The following is a 15772-nucleotide window of genomic DNA, read 5'->3' on the forward strand; positions in this document are numbered from 1 at the left end:
GGAGATGTTCATGTTGCTGCGGTCTGCAGTCTGGACGTTAGATGTCACTAAAAATTACACACTGTAGCTTTAAGTCCTGGAAATGTGCTTCGGATGGTAAAAAGCCAAGTAGGTCCAACACCACATACAGATTTCAATGCTTAAATGGTTTGACTTTGTAATTTAAAACCCTCTATTATCTGCATATTTATTGTAACTTATCTTTTTTTGTTATTAATTCAGAAAGAGAAAAATTGCAAGTTAATTATTGATTATAACTCTAGAGGAGATGTAATTCCTCATACCCAGGATACCCAGGACCGTCAATCCTGAAAACATCCTCCCAACTGCAAAGCGTGTTGTTGGCAGCATCCTCCTGTGGGGATGCTTTCTTCAACAGGAACTGATAAGCTTGTCAGAGTAATAGAGTAAAGGAGATGGTGAAAAAAAAACTGTTAGAAGCTGATATAGTCTTAAGACTGGACCAGACAATGACTATAAACATATATCTAGCGCTACATAACAGGTGTTTATGTCATGGCATTTTTATGTGTCAGAAAAGGTAAAACATCTTAACAAAACTTAACAATTTTTGGCAAAATAGAATCTAATCTGGAGCTGTGATATTTTGAAAGATAATGGCCAAAGATTTCAGTCTTAATTTGTTAAAAGCTGGTGCAGAATTACCACAAAAAGGGCTATTTACAGTGCAGAAAGGGGCTACATAGTTTTAAATCAGATTGATTTAAAATATGTGCAAAATATGACTCATTTTTTGTTTTGTTTTAATGAAAAAGAAGAAACAAATAGTATTGACTTTTTTGGGCTTTTCTATCATGTGAAATCCTTTAAAATTAGGTTAATGGTTTTAACATGTACCTCAAACTACCCATGAACATAAGTCAGATCAGCTATGTTCAAACATCCAAATCAAATCCTCATCAAGTTATTTTTAATAATTCAAGTCAGGCTTTAAGACACATCACCAAGCAGCCATCTGACAATGTAGGTAAAGAAAACCTTTTTATAGGCAATTTTAATCTTAAAGTAAAAAAATGATATCCGTCATGTGCATAAGTGGCCGAGAAAATGTAGCGGGATTTCTCCTTCCCTCTGTGCATTATCACAGTCTTACAATATGACATCTCCATCGTCATCTACAAGGATTTATGTGTTTTAATTTAATTTTAATAATTAAAAGACGTTTAGTAACTCATTTGTATGAATTTAACCTTTAGCTCTCTTTCCTCTGTTTTCTGTTCTAGGATAACCAGAATGGCTTCCTGGAATAACGTCTACTCTTAGGATAACTACCCAGAAGTTGGCATCCATTTGAAAAGCAGATCAGCATCTGGAAAATTCCATAATGTAAATAAATCTTGGCCTTTTTTTTCGGACTCCTGGCTTTGGACCATGAACCTTAGAGAATCCCCTTGGAAGTTAATTTCCTTAGTTTGGATTTAAATCATTTTTTCTGGACCACTGCAGCAGTGGCTGTTGGAGGCTGCTGGCTCGGCAGGGGTGGGAGGACCTTGCAGCCTTGGAATAAAGGGATACAGTTAGAAAGCTCAACACCACCATGAGGATACCCACCACCTCTTGCCTCTGTCCCTTCTTGGTTTGCCTCTGTTTCATTCAGAGGTGCTCTGGAGCAGGCCACCACATCCCTACAAAAGTGCCCTCCAAGAACCAGACCAAACTGGCCAATGGGGAGACAGAGGTGCACCACAGACCCAAGCGAGGCTGGATTTGGAACCAATTCTTTGTTTTAGAAGAACACATAGGACCAGATGCACAGTATGTAGGAAAGGTAGGAGCGTAAAAATTGATTATTTCCATCCCATGGAACTTGCTTTTTGAACAGCTTACTAGACATTTTTAATGCTCCTGTTGTTTATTGAGAAATGAGTTACAAAAGGAACAAGCTGTTCTGCTGTTTTACACAATCATGTCAGCATTATACAAGCTTTTGTTCTCGATGTGGAAATTCAGCTGTTTTTGTGTGTTTTGGGGATGGAGTGTTATGGATATTACTCATATTTAATCATTACTTTCTGCCAAATTTCCATAAAATATTTCATTTAGGGTTCTTAAGAGGCATCATAGTATGTCTGTCACTTTGCAAACCCAGTTATAGAGTGCATTAATGGCTGTGGGAATGCATTTATTTATCACGGCACTTTTCAGATAAAATACAGAGTTTTAGAGGCAAAACATGACTGTGAAGTAAAGTTGAAGGAATTGATTATTGTGGGGTACATTGTTACCTTTTGCACATCTGAAAACTGAATTTTCCCTCATTGCAAACTACCTACAGCTCAGTGAGATCTGATGGAGAAAGATTAATCTTGGTTTAGACTCTAAATCAGATTAAGGTCTTTACTTTGAATTCAGTTCAATTCTAACTATGGCTATATGTTGAGTTATGCTGCTTAAGGTAAACCTTTGCTCCAGTCTTAACATAATTTTAAGCATTTTTTTCTTCAGGCCTGCCCCATATTTATTCCAATCTTGCTCACAGATGTAGTTATATCCTTTACCAGTCTTCTATAACTGACCTTTCTGCACCTGTGAAAGAAAAGCTGCTACTGCCATGTTTCTGGTGGTTTTGCAATAACAAGTGAACTTTTTAATGTTGTCTTTTTTGCTAGTGATTTTTTTTGTATGCAGTCTTAACTTTTTCCCAAAAAGCAAAGCATTTTCTCATCTTAACAAAACAAGTTTTGCCAGATTTTTCCTCACTTCTTATCCCTTTCTGGGAACACTGGTTTTCTTTTCTCCTCTGGTCAATAAAGGCCAGATTTCTGGAATGCACAATTAATAGTTGATCTGTAAATGGTTTCCCCTTCCTGATATGTGAAACTTTGATGCATCAGTTTAGATGAATATTTTATGGTAGGTCTTGAGTTGTGCCATGCTTTTCAAAATTTTCCTAATGATCAGCTTGCCTGTCACGGTTCAATAAAAAAAAAATATCTGCACTGCCCTAAAGTCACAAATATTATAGCACAGCTGGATAAGACGCGATATTTAAAAAGTCCTGTAGGGAGAAGGTGATAACTAAATATCCAGATTCAGCTGTAATTAAACAGAATTTTTTTCTCACCTCAGTTTCTCATTTTTGCTACCAATACATTTTGGTGAGTGTCCAGTGTTCAGATCTGCAGCTTTCCTTCCAGGGTGTTGAATACACCTTTGGCCTTATCTTCAAAGGGTTTGCGTGTATTTCAATTCAGTTTTCAATGCAGTTTATTTATATAGCACCAAATCACAACACGTCATCTCAAGTTACTTTGAAGTTTACCAGATCATACAGTCAAATTGATTCAGTTTCCCTCTAAGGAAAACCAGTTGATTGCATCGACTCATTGACTCAAAGGCAATCCCTCACACTAAGCATGCTTGTAGCGACAGTGGAGAGGAAAAACTCCCTTTTAACAGGAAGAAACCTCCAGCAGAACCAGGCTCAGTGTGAGCGGCCATCTGCTGAAGCAAACTGGGGTTCAAGGAGATAGAAGCAGAGATACAGAAAGAAGTAGAGATATAAAAGGCCAATGTATTAGGCCAGGAAACACACAGCCAGGCAGACAAGCTCCGAGCCAGCTCCCATTTTATTTATTTAACCTTTATTTAACCAGGGAAAAAAATCCCATTGAGATTAAAAACCTCTTTTGCAAGGGAGTCCTGGCCAAGAGGCTACAAATTTACATAAGAAACATAGATAAATTAAAATACATGACAGATACATAAAAAAAACATATTAAGTAAAACATTTACAGATCATCAAGGCTGCTTCAAATTCTTTCACTTTCAACTTAAAAGCATTTCAATATAAAAACTCAACCAACTTCCAGTTTCTAGCTAAAGGCGTAGCTAAAGGCTTTTTTCCCTAGTTCTGTGCGGGAACAGTAAGCAACAGCTGATCGTTGGATCTCAGGGCATGAGAAGCCATGCTTTTCTGTGTAAGTAAGGTACAAATGTAAGAGGGCAGTAATCCAAGAAGGATGAAGAGGATGTCAGAGGAGGAAGAGAGCACAGCCAGCCAGTCACAGTCAGAGAAACAGGACTACACTGAAAAACAGGCCAATCTCCAACATCTAACAAAGGAGTTCATGGCAGAAGCACAGCTGATATTTCTCCCCAGGATGGTGTCACATCACACAGTATTTACATTTTTGCAAACTTGTTTGTTCTCACAAATCATATCTTTATGAAAAGTGTAGGGCAATTTGCAGTAGCTGCAAACTTCATTTGCACCAGTTCCTTCAGGAATATTCAAAATTGCATATTAATAACCAAACTGCTTAAATAGATGTGTGGTGGATATACAGTTATAATAGCTCTGTAGAGCAATATATACAGCCTGAAAGTGAATATGGGCCCAGTTTATGCATCAGTTGTTTGTTTATTTTTTGCATTTGAAAATCAGACGTAAACTCATACGCAGATTTTTCTGCAGACATTGTGGCCAAAAAGGAGAGACTGGTATGAAAGACGGTGGAGAGAGAAACTGTGGGCATACAAACACATGTGGACTGTCAGAATGAGAAATAGAGAGAAAGATGTCTTTTCAGGTTGGCAAAAATTGATGCATTGGGACTGCAGACAGTCTTTATGCAGTAAAAGCAAAATGAAAAACAATATAGCTTGACTTTAAGTATTTTGTCATTTCTATAAAAAAAAAACATTTTTAATTAACAGTTAATCATTTACAGAACATTCATCACTGGTTCTCTACGTGGATTATGGTGGCTGGGGGAAGGTCTGCCTCCCCAACTTGTGGTAAAAGTGATTTTTGTTTCTCTCTTAAGTCATTTCAATATAATGGACAATGTAATGTGTTGTGAGGAGCTGGTGGAGGTACTGGATAGGGAGCTGTTCAGAGCATAATCTTGCTGTAAATCTGACTGTGGCTCCTTTTCCGTCGGAGCATCGGAACCAAACCTGTTGTAATATCTTATTTACACGAGCAAATTATGTACTTCAGCTGCAACAGGCCCACTTATGCATATACATTGTTTTTGTCTACACAATTTAATATTCCTGTTTTCTTAATCTTTTTAAATCAATCCCTTCCAATGCTATTCTGCACTTTCTTATACTGTGATAACAGTATACTTGTGATACTGTTACTTTAAGGCTGATGCTATCATTTTGTCTAAAGGCCTCAATACACCAGTTGCTATCTCCAGCTGTCTACACGCGAGAGGCGGGGTCCACCATGGACAGGTCGCCAGTCCATCACAGTCAAATGCTCATATTGAAAACATGATTTCTAAATCTAAAGAAGATAAAAAGCGACAAACTTGGTGGGACGGCTTATATGCTGACCCAGGCAGTGAGGTGATTCTCAGATAGAGATCTGGGAAGTTTATCAAAGTTTTTCTTTCATAAAGACGTGAGAGATACAACATGCTTACCTGCTCTGTTTGCCCCTTGTTACTTTGAGTTTTTGTGAGGCTAAAAGAGGATCACTATTTCACTATATCCAATTTTTTTTCTCCTCTTGGAGTTATTTTTTTTCCCAGGAGAGTGATAAACTATGGATTCTGTCCCTTGTTATTTTTACAAGGCTCAAAGAGGATCACTACCATACCTGTATTCTGTCCCCATGAACTCCTATCATGGGTAAAGTATTCTTTTTTTTTTTTTCTGGCTTTTATTGTGAGAATTAACTCTCTGCATTTAACCCATCTCTTTGGGGAGCATAGGGTCTAATTTAATCCTTTTTTAATATTTCATTTATTGCTTTTGCATAAATCTGTTCCGCCTGCTTTATATAAGCATTGTGTGACTCCAGAACTAACTTCTTCCATGTGCGATTAACAGATTTTATTTTATATTTCCCTGAAAGTGGATGTGTTTTACCTGCATCTCTCTTCCTATCAGAACCATGAAATAGCAGCTGAATTGCTGCGTAGTCAGGCTAAAATAGACCTGGGGTCTATCTCAATCGGACCTACGGAAGCCCCTTGGTATAAAATCGTGTCGGGGGTGTGATCATCCCAATTGTCGTTTAACGAGTGCTAAACGCCACAACCTTGTCTGACATGATTTTCTGTCGAATCGGACGCAAAATCTGATTCGGTGTGTTCTGGCCTCAACTGATCCCTGACATGCTGTGCTGATTTTTTGTTGAAGTTGAACTTTTTCTTTTTCCCGAAGCCGATTTTCCTCTGTTTTCCTGCATATAAGTACTCAAAATGTCACAATAGTAACAAATGTTTCACAAGTCCCAATTTAAAAAAACAAAAAAAAAAAACAAAAAAACATTTGTTTAACAATTAAAAAAAATATTAACAATGTATAATAAATTGGGGAGTAGCAATGGGTATGCTTAACTTGATCTTAAGGCATAATAAATGCATGCATGTATTTTAACGATACGGATGTATGAAAAAAATGGAAATATCGACCAGCCATTGTATTGCTCTGTCTCTACAGTGTATTTTTTTAGCCCTACAGATCTAGAAGAGGATTTCCCAAGGCAACTCATTGCACCCAGTGTCTTTTTTAAAAGGCTTTTACAGAAGAGGAAGTGTGCCACATGGATTTCTATTAGTAAAAACTTTTTTTTAAAACCATTTATTATGTTTTAGTCTTGAATTATGACCCAATTTGTAAAGGTTTGCCTCATAAAAATATTAATTAAATACATCATATGTTTTAGTTATAATGTAAGAAAAAGATGTGATGCACCATACTTAGACCTTCAGATCTGTTTTTAAGAATGACTTATATCCAATTGAGTCAAAAGAAAATATAAGTACTGATCCTGCTTCCTACTGGTGCATGGTACAATGAAAACCAGTTATTGGCTGTTGGTTGTGACTTTTCTGTTAGTTCAACAATAAGCCACAGGGAGCTGGGTAAATCCTCTGCTTGCAGATTGCCTACCCCTTATCTCCTAGAATGGGAAAATGTGGTTCTCTGCTGCAGTGATCATTATTCTAGGCACTCAGGCACAGACTAATCCTCAACTGCACTCAGGAAAAAAAAATAAAGAATGAGAAGCGCTCAACGCTTCTCTGGCTACACATATGTCTGTATTTCAACTATCGTTTTGAAGGCAAAAAAATGAGAGAGCATTGAAGAAGGAGAAGGTGATACGCTTGGACAAGGGCTGGGGTAAAGAACAGCAAACATCACTTTGCGCTTCAGATGTGCGCTTATTGAATCAACCTGGGGGATTTATTCACATATCGTCTCATCGGGCTGACAGAAAGATTTTGCTTACTGTTGAAATATGGATAATCTGCCATTGTTCAATGCAAAACTTAACTATGAAATCATCTGTGCAAAAGAAAAAAAAGAAAAAAACAAATTAGGCAGGCATTGTTTCCTCAGTTAGAGCAACAAGGATGTATGTAGCATATTCAAAGTGCCAGCTTAGTGATGCCCTGACTGCATAAATATGTGATTATTTAAACATTAAATTGTTGGGCTGCTTTGAACTTCATTATGTCGGCTTTGCTGGTTGTTTTGTTGTGGTGCTGCAAACTACCTCAAGGGTTCTGCTGTTCTAAGTGTGTGTTATGTGTAAGGCTGCGTGCGTGTGATGGGTTCTGTTGATGAAAGCAAAATAAACAGAAACAGCTAATCCAGGATGATAATAAAGCACTGAGAAGAAATATAAACATTATTAGGGAATCAATTTGACGTGCATGTTTAAAGAGACAAGGTCTCCAGATGGCGGGCACAAAGAAACATTTAATTATATGGGTTGGGATGGGTGTGCAGTGTCCTAATGTGTCCAGGAGATAGAATGACCCTTAATTAGACGAAAACAGGAGAGAGGGAGGAGAAGGATTAATACACTCTATATGGCCCAGACTGTATTTTTTTTTTCTCTTTGTCTATTTGCTTGATTAAAAACTCTGGACATTAGCGGAAAGCAAGTGAAAGGCTCAGCTGCCGGGAATCGCAAACAGCCTCTTTTACATTAATTGGCTAATCAAACGTCCAAAGTATGAAGCAGAAGCTCTGGGATAAGAGGTCAAAGCTGCACAACAAATGAAAGAGGCAAGGCTGGTGAGCCATAAAGTGAAAACAATCATAGCATGTTAATTGGAATGTGAAACAAAAGATACAGTAATGGCTAGATGATATGGCCAAAACATCTATTGGTTATCATAATATACTCCTTAATTTTGGTCGATACAATATATTTCGATATAAACAATTTTTAAGTTTTTGAAAAAATGGCAAGAAAGCCCACAACAAAATCCCGTACAAACCTTTGAATTTCAAAATCCAAGCCCAGAAACTGCAATATAAAATTCCAGAAATGATTGTTAATTCTTTTTTATTGTGTTACAAGCAAAAGAGATGAAATACACATTCAACCAGGTAATTATCTCTCCCTCATATTCAATAGCTTCTTGACCCTTTGCATTTCTTTGTCAGTGTCTTTGTCAGTGGCTTTTTTTTTTCATGATTGAATTTCATATGTTCATGCCAGCATCATCCGACTTTGTAATCTCCTTGCTGATCTTGGTGCCGCCAGGAATTTGGGGCCCCATGAAAGACATTGATGTTGCAATCTGAAATAAAAATCAAACTAACATTTTTCAATATCAACACAGATTTTAATGCATCCTTCTGGAGCCTACCCAATGCACCTCAGTTGTCCAGGCTACAGTATAAAAACTGGAGGTCATTTCATTTATATATATATATATATATATATATATATATATATATAGAAAATGGTAAAAAGAGGGAAATTCTCACAGACTATGTTCTGATGCAGGATGGTTTGTCCCTCAAAACAAGGCTATGTTGCTCACCTGTCACTGGGACAGGGAGGGGGGTTGAAAAAAAAGGGCTGCTGGTGGATCATCTGTTTACATGATGAAGGAGGGACAAAGACAATTATTTAATGTGAATAGCCTGCTAAATGTCTACTAGTGTTTAGCTGATGTTCACCCTCTGATAACTATCGCATTTTCCTGTTGCCTGGTCTGGCTGGTAAATGTAAACTCTAAGCCCCGTCAGCTAAATGCTGAATTGATTCTTGTTTAATTCTTATGAAAAACAAATAAAAAAAAAAAAACACAAAATAATCGATCTTGATCTGTTTCAGACAGCACGCTGCTAGTCAACGTTATTAATGATGTGATTCCCCTCCGACATTGAGAATGAGTAGTTGTAGTCAGCAGATAGCTATCTTAATTTACTTAACAGGTTTATAATCTGTCTTTAATTTGAACTATTCAGGTAATAACCTTTCTTTAAAAACTGGGTCACGATATTTGATGCCTTCTCCCTCTCTTATTTAAATAAGTTGGGATTTGAGTAAAGTTAGAGGTAATTTAAGACCTCTAGTGTGCTCACACCAAAAGTTTCTGGGCATAAAAGTATCTCATTTACATGTAGAGCCTGCATCTGAGTGTCAGGAGTGGAACATCCCTGCGTGTTGTCGCGTAAGGTTGTTTGAGCATCTGACTGGAGTTCAGAAATCTGAAATTTTACAGCTTAATATGGAGCATTAACAATCAGAAAAGCTGATCCATGACTTTTCAATTTAATTTCAAATTATTTTATCTATATAGAACCAAGTAACAACATGTCATCTCAAGGCAATTTAGAAAGACAACTCAACCAGATCATGCAGTAAAACCAGTAAAACGGATTCAGTTTTCTATATAAGGGAAACCAGTTGATTGTATCGACTCATTGACTCAAATGCAATCCCTCACACCAAACATGATTGTAGCAACAGTGGAGAGGAAAAACTCCCTTTTAACAGAGTGAAACCTCAAAAATGAACCAGGCTCACTATGAACAGCCTTCTGTTAAGGCAGGCATAACTATAGATAGCTCAGGATATCTCTTTCTAGAGAGAGGCACTACATGCAAGTCATGACTAGTTCTGCATAGTTGTCAGCATATGAAAAATGAATAAATATAAAGGGGTTAAACTACATTCTTTATAAAAAGCCAGGAGAATTCTGTTTTTATGTACAAGGAAAAAAGGTTCTATGATCATTATTATTTCACTAAAACATCTTATTTTAGGTGGTGTAAGTGGTCACACACTTGTTTGGCAACTACTTTCTCAAGAATTTTAGATAAGAAAGAAAGATTTGATATAGGTCTGTAATTTACCAAGTCATCTGGGTCAAGAGACAGTTTCTTAAGTAAATGTTTAATTACAGCCACCTTAAAAGCCTGAGGTACATATCCCTGTAACAGGGATAGATTAATCTAAAATGGAGAAAAAAAATCAGACGGAATACTGCCTTAAATAACTCGGTTGGAACTGGAATGAATTCAAATGAAAAATATGTTTCTGTGAAATATATTTCATAGAAATGATGTGAGCTGTGATTCAGCTGATTCTCTTTATCTTGCATATCTAAAACGATTCAATAATACCTTTGGACAGGTACTTTAGTCAAGAATCTGTCCTGGAGACTTTTTGGATTTAGCTGCATCAACTCACTTAATATTGGATATTTTCTCTAAGTGAAAGTGCTTAAATTAGGTCTTTGCACTTTGAAAATATTTTAGTGTTGAGTGAAACTCAATTAAAGACTTTTAAGAAATTCCATCTGTGATGAAAAGGGATTATGAGTGTGCTTTAGTTGATGCACTTTTTGTGAATACTCTTGCACAAACAAAAATATAAAATAAGTGAAGCGTCCAGTCTGTCAAGAACACTTTAATCCCCCTTAGGCTTCTCCTAATCCCTTGTGACACCTTTCTGGTGGGCTGACGCATTGGGGAAATGACAGCTTCGTGCATCAGTGAGACACAAATGCTCAGTAAAGGACAGGACTTGTCCAGATACCAGACAGCAGACAACCCATTCTCCCAATGGGAGAAGTGAATGTCTCCATGTCAATCAGCTCCGTCTGCTGCTTTGAAGTAGTCGCAGGACAGATTGGATGGTAATTTTTGATGATGCAAATCATCAAACCCTGAAAGACGGTGTGCTGCAGTGAAGTTTCCATCATGAACTAGCTGCAGGATGAGGTGCCGTGTTTGGAGAGAGGAAACTGGGCTTCTGGGCAGAAAGCATTGAAATATCAGTGGATATCTCTCTGTTATGAAACAAGACAGTATGCAGTATGATATATGACAGAATGGGTGCTTCAGCTCGGACTGGGAGTAATACCCCTTGTCTTATGTTGTGTTCATTTGCAGAACAAACTCACAGCTTTGAAGAAAGGTGCCTAAATGTTTTATTCAAGCAGCTGAAAATGGGTTGTGTTGTGACAGAATCAGGCAACAGTCTTGTGTGTGTAGTAAAAGCTCAACAATGAGAAGAAAAAGGCAAAGCAATGTTCACAATACAATAAAGCATTTCTTTTATGTCTTGTTTTGCATGCAACAAGTCCATGTAAATGGAACTGTTTTGAAGTGTGACATCATATAACAAAAAACATTTCACAGCCTATACCAAAACATTATTCATTATGGATAGAAATGGGAAAAACATGGAATACCTGCAGAGATTTTTAATCACTCAATGGCATGAAACAGTATTTGTTAGTATTGTCAACAGGTTGCATTCTGCAAATTAACAGTACACATAGCTGTAAAACGAATTTACACTTGTCGATATTTACTTTGATTTTGCTCTTTGTTCTGCTCAAATGCTTCTGATGATCATACTTTTTTTTTTTAAACAAAGATAACTTGTCCAAATAATAGCATGCAGTTTTCATTTATCAAGAAAAAAAAAGCTATTCAAATCTACTGGGCCGTTGGTGGAAAATGTGTTGGCTTTTCTTTCTTAAAACACAAATTATTGTGATCAGACATATTTTTTTGAAAAGCTGTTACAATAGTCTCGATCTAATAACTGCCTGTCTTGTAGAATTCAGAACTGATTTCAAGTCAGCCTGTCAGGCAAAATGAATTGTTCTAAAAGCAACACATTATAGCCCTATTTTTTGCAGCACTACATTAGCTTTGTGTTGATCTGGTGAAGTTATATAAGAGGCTACAATTTTTCGTACATCCTTATAAACCTTTTTTTTTTGTTACCTGGTCTGGCCTTTAAATAGATTCACATGGGGAAAATAAAAGGACATATATGGTTCCGTGTGTTCTAAAAATAGATTACAAAATAAATAAAAAATAAATGTGTAAATGTAAATATGTTTTAGCTTATTGGATATTGGTTGGGTCTATAAAATTTAGCCTGTACATTTAATTTAGTCTAAAGAAAATTAACAAGAAACAAAACCTCCCAATGACCCCTAAACAACCACAGACCGTTAGACTGCTGTCTATGTTTTCTCCCATTGTTTCAAAAGTGCTTTCCTGTGTCTTTTTAATATAAAATGTCCAACATTTGGACAATTCCAATGAATTGTGTTTGCTTCACCGAGTAGGCATGAGGTAAAACCCTTTGATGCAAATCTGACAGCTTTATTTTTACAGAATGTTAAACTTCAGCTGCAGTCAGATACTGTACAGTCACAGTTGCTCCCAGGACTCGGAACATCTCATCACCATAAATAAACATATCAACCTTTCCTGCTAGGAAAACAACAACTCTTTCCATTTCTTTCCACAGATGTCAAAATAGAGGACAACTGTTAGGGCGTTTCACAGTGATGTGCATTAACGGCATGTCTTCAGCACGCCCCTCATCACTTCCTCTTGATGTATGGTCATTAGACTGGCGTTCCGTCATCAGGGCTTGCTGTGACTGTTACAAATCAATCAAAGAGAAGGGGCTGCTCAGAGGAGTTGATTGGGAGGGAGTATGGCCAAAAGGTGGTGATAATCAGACAATCAAGCACACCCACATGAGAAAGAAATAGATTAAGTCCCCTTGAGTTAAGTATGGGAGCCAGGATTTAATCAACAACAAACCCTCCCCATTTAAAATATGAGGCCAAGAAACTGATCATCACATAGTGGGAATTTCTTGTCCTCTTTTTATTTTTCCTTCTCCTCTATCCCGTTTAATGTGTTGCACTTTCTTAAAACCAAGATTCTCTTAAGCAACTTGTTGTTAGATAGTATCTCCTATATGTCTCAAGCTCAGAACAAAATGACCAATTATTTGAGGCAGACAAACATTTATATTTCTCAAAATGTTTATTAGGAAAGGATTTGCAGTGAACAGCATGGGCATATGAGGCTCTCTCATCTCATCTTAAAGTTCAGTCCATGCCCAGAGGATGATGTTGGTTCCTGCCGGTCGGCCACCAACAAGACACGGCAGGCGCCGTCCAGAGAGACCCAGACACTGAAGTCCCAGAGGCCGGAGAACAGGCAGGAGATCAGAACTGAGCAGACAAAGGCAGGTAATTCAGAAGGCAAAGCCAAAGCCAGTGTCAAGGTCATGTTTGAGAGTTAGAGCCAGGACATCAGAAGTCTGAAGAGGTTTAGAAGGGAAATCCAGGACAGAGTGACAAATGAGTTCCAGGTTCATACACAAGCAGAAATTCAGCATGAATCCGATGACAGGTCAGGCAAACAGATCAGAATGGGAACTGGCAAGCTCAGAGGTCCATAGGCAAAACAGGACAGGATCAGGCAATCAGAAACACTCAGGTATGTTAGAGAACTCTCACCAAAGGCTCAAATAATCTTGTACTGATGACTGGTTGAAAGCTGGTAAAATTGGTGCTGAAGCAGGTGGATCAGATGAAGGGTAATGAGAACTGGGCGGAGATAAGCAGGTGAATGGAATGAGTAATCAGACCAGTCATCAGTGCCACGGTCATGACAATTTTTAGACACAGCAACTTTAACAAGTTCTTAGATATAGGTAAAGATTTTGTTTCAGTCCTGATGCAAAGATTTTCGGAATAATAATGAACAAACATTAAAGGTTGGTCAGTAATAGTCACGCTGTATGCCTGTGTATTAGGAAAAATAGCATTGGTATTGCTTTTAAATAAAGTCGCTGACATTTTGCTGATGATTTTATGTCACATTTTCGCACCTACCAGTTAACTCTATGTGATTGTGGACGTAGATTTTACTTGTATGTAATTCTTATTTACTATTTTCTTTGCCTGATGTTTAAAAAGGAAACTCCAATAACTAGTGACTCTCTTCAATAATCTATTTCTCTCTTTTTTCTTTTACATAACATGGATATTCCAGCAGTACCAGAAATGCCTCTTTAAAGTAGCTCAAAGCACATAGATTATGCGGATCTCTGAAGTCAATTCAGCTAAGTCCTTACAAAGGCCATTCACCACCAATGCATTCTAACAATTCACATTTATTTTCACAATCTGTACAATAGAATCGACAAAGCCAGGGAAGATGAAAACAGACGTAGATTGGGTAGAAGAGCTGACAGTCATTAGGCTTAGTACCTACACACATTTTTATGATTGTTACTAGAGATTTTTATGTCTAACCTGATGTAATTCTACAGACTATGTTTGTACCATGTATTCTTTGTAAAAAAAAGTTGATATTTCTAATACACCATAGTAATTTTCATAGCCAGACTCAGTCAATTTCTGGACTTCACCTGAAGCAGCTGCTATGTCACATTGAATCGTGGCAACTCTTAAAGCGTTTGGCTGATTACTCCAGAGGCAGGTGGCCACTCAGCCGTATATTTGTCCAGCGAATGAATTGGCAGGAATGGTATAATTGGCATAATGCTTATGTCTGATCTATGATTAAATACTGAAAATGTGCAGCCGGCTCTTTGACCATAAATAGAGAATTTTTATTTGTTATGTTTTATTGTTGTTGGTTGTTATTGGTAGACGCTGTATACATCTGCTGCACTCTTTTCTCCTCTGAGAGTATACTGTAGATACCAAATTGGTCTGTTTTGTTTTGATTCATTTTGATATTGATGGACATCAGACTTTCCATTTAATGGAATCCATTATAAACTAAAGTGATGAACAGACTGAATGATTCAGTGATTAATCTTTTTTTAGTGTAGAATTTATATGCACAATTTGACACATGATGCTACTAGCTTTTAAAATGGGAAGTTTTATTGCTTTTCTCAGCAGCCTACACAGTTCTGTGAAAAACAGTTTGCCTTCTGAAATATTTGCTCTGTGTCTTTGCTCCACATATTTATATTTCACATCATAAAACACATTATCATATCAGAAAAAAATAACTTTAGTTAATAAAAAGGCAGATTTTTAAAGGATGATTAAGTTTAGTAAAACGTTTATCTAACGCAACCTGTCCTTTTCTGAAAAAGCAATTGTACCTTTTTGAAATACTATGAATGAACCACATTTTCTGGAATACTGAGCTTAACTTTACTGTCTTGGCATACCCAGCCTCAATAATACCAAAAACTGGTTGAATTAGTAAATCATAATTAGGACAATTCTAACAGGATTTGGTAGATCTCAAAAGTGAAAAACAAGACCTGATCTAAACAAACAAAAAGCAGAAAATCATCATCTATCAGTCTGAAAAGGGTTATCTACAAAGGAGGAAAAGGCGGAACAGTGGTGAACCTTCCCAGGTGGGGCCAACTGACAAACATCAATGACTCACCCAGGAGATAGAAGGACCCAGTCATACCTGATTTAAGGTCACTGTCATTGACAATTAGAGAGTGACTTGGCAAAACATGTGATTTATAAAAAGATAAGCAAAATTTTACAAATGAATTGCAAAAAAAAAAAAAAAAATAGCTTAATTATTTAAAATATTTCAGAAAATGTTCTGTGGACTGCAGAGACAAGAGTGACATCTGTAAAGTGTGTTTCATGTTACCTCTGCTATGAAACGGAAACTAAGACCAAGAAAAAAACAAAAACAAAAAAACTGCTTGTTAATTTTTTTACTTGTAATGTTTTATGTGCTCTAATCAAAGTTCACC

General features: G+C 37.0%; 1 protein-coding gene across 1 annotated transcript in view; it reads left to right on the forward strand.

The window, feature by feature from the left end:
* Positions 1-15772, forward strand: part of cdh18 (cadherin 18, type 2) — a 194123-nt gene that overhangs the window by 47741 nt on the left and 130610 nt on the right. Inside the window, exon 2 of the mRNA XM_015370148.1 lies at positions 1245-1789. Coding sequence (XP_015225634.1) covers positions 1559-1789 — 231 coding nt within the window. The 5' untranslated portion in view covers positions 1245-1558. The remainder of the gene's footprint in view (positions 1-1244; positions 1790-15772) is intronic.

This window comes from Cyprinodon variegatus, unplaced genomic scaffold, assembly GCF_000732505.1.
Source record: "Cyprinodon variegatus isolate N-32 unplaced genomic scaffold, C_variegatus-1.0 Scaffold42, whole genome shotgun sequence".
NCBI classification, from domain to species: Eukaryota; Metazoa; Chordata; class Actinopteri; order Cyprinodontiformes; family Cyprinodontidae; genus Cyprinodon; species Cyprinodon variegatus.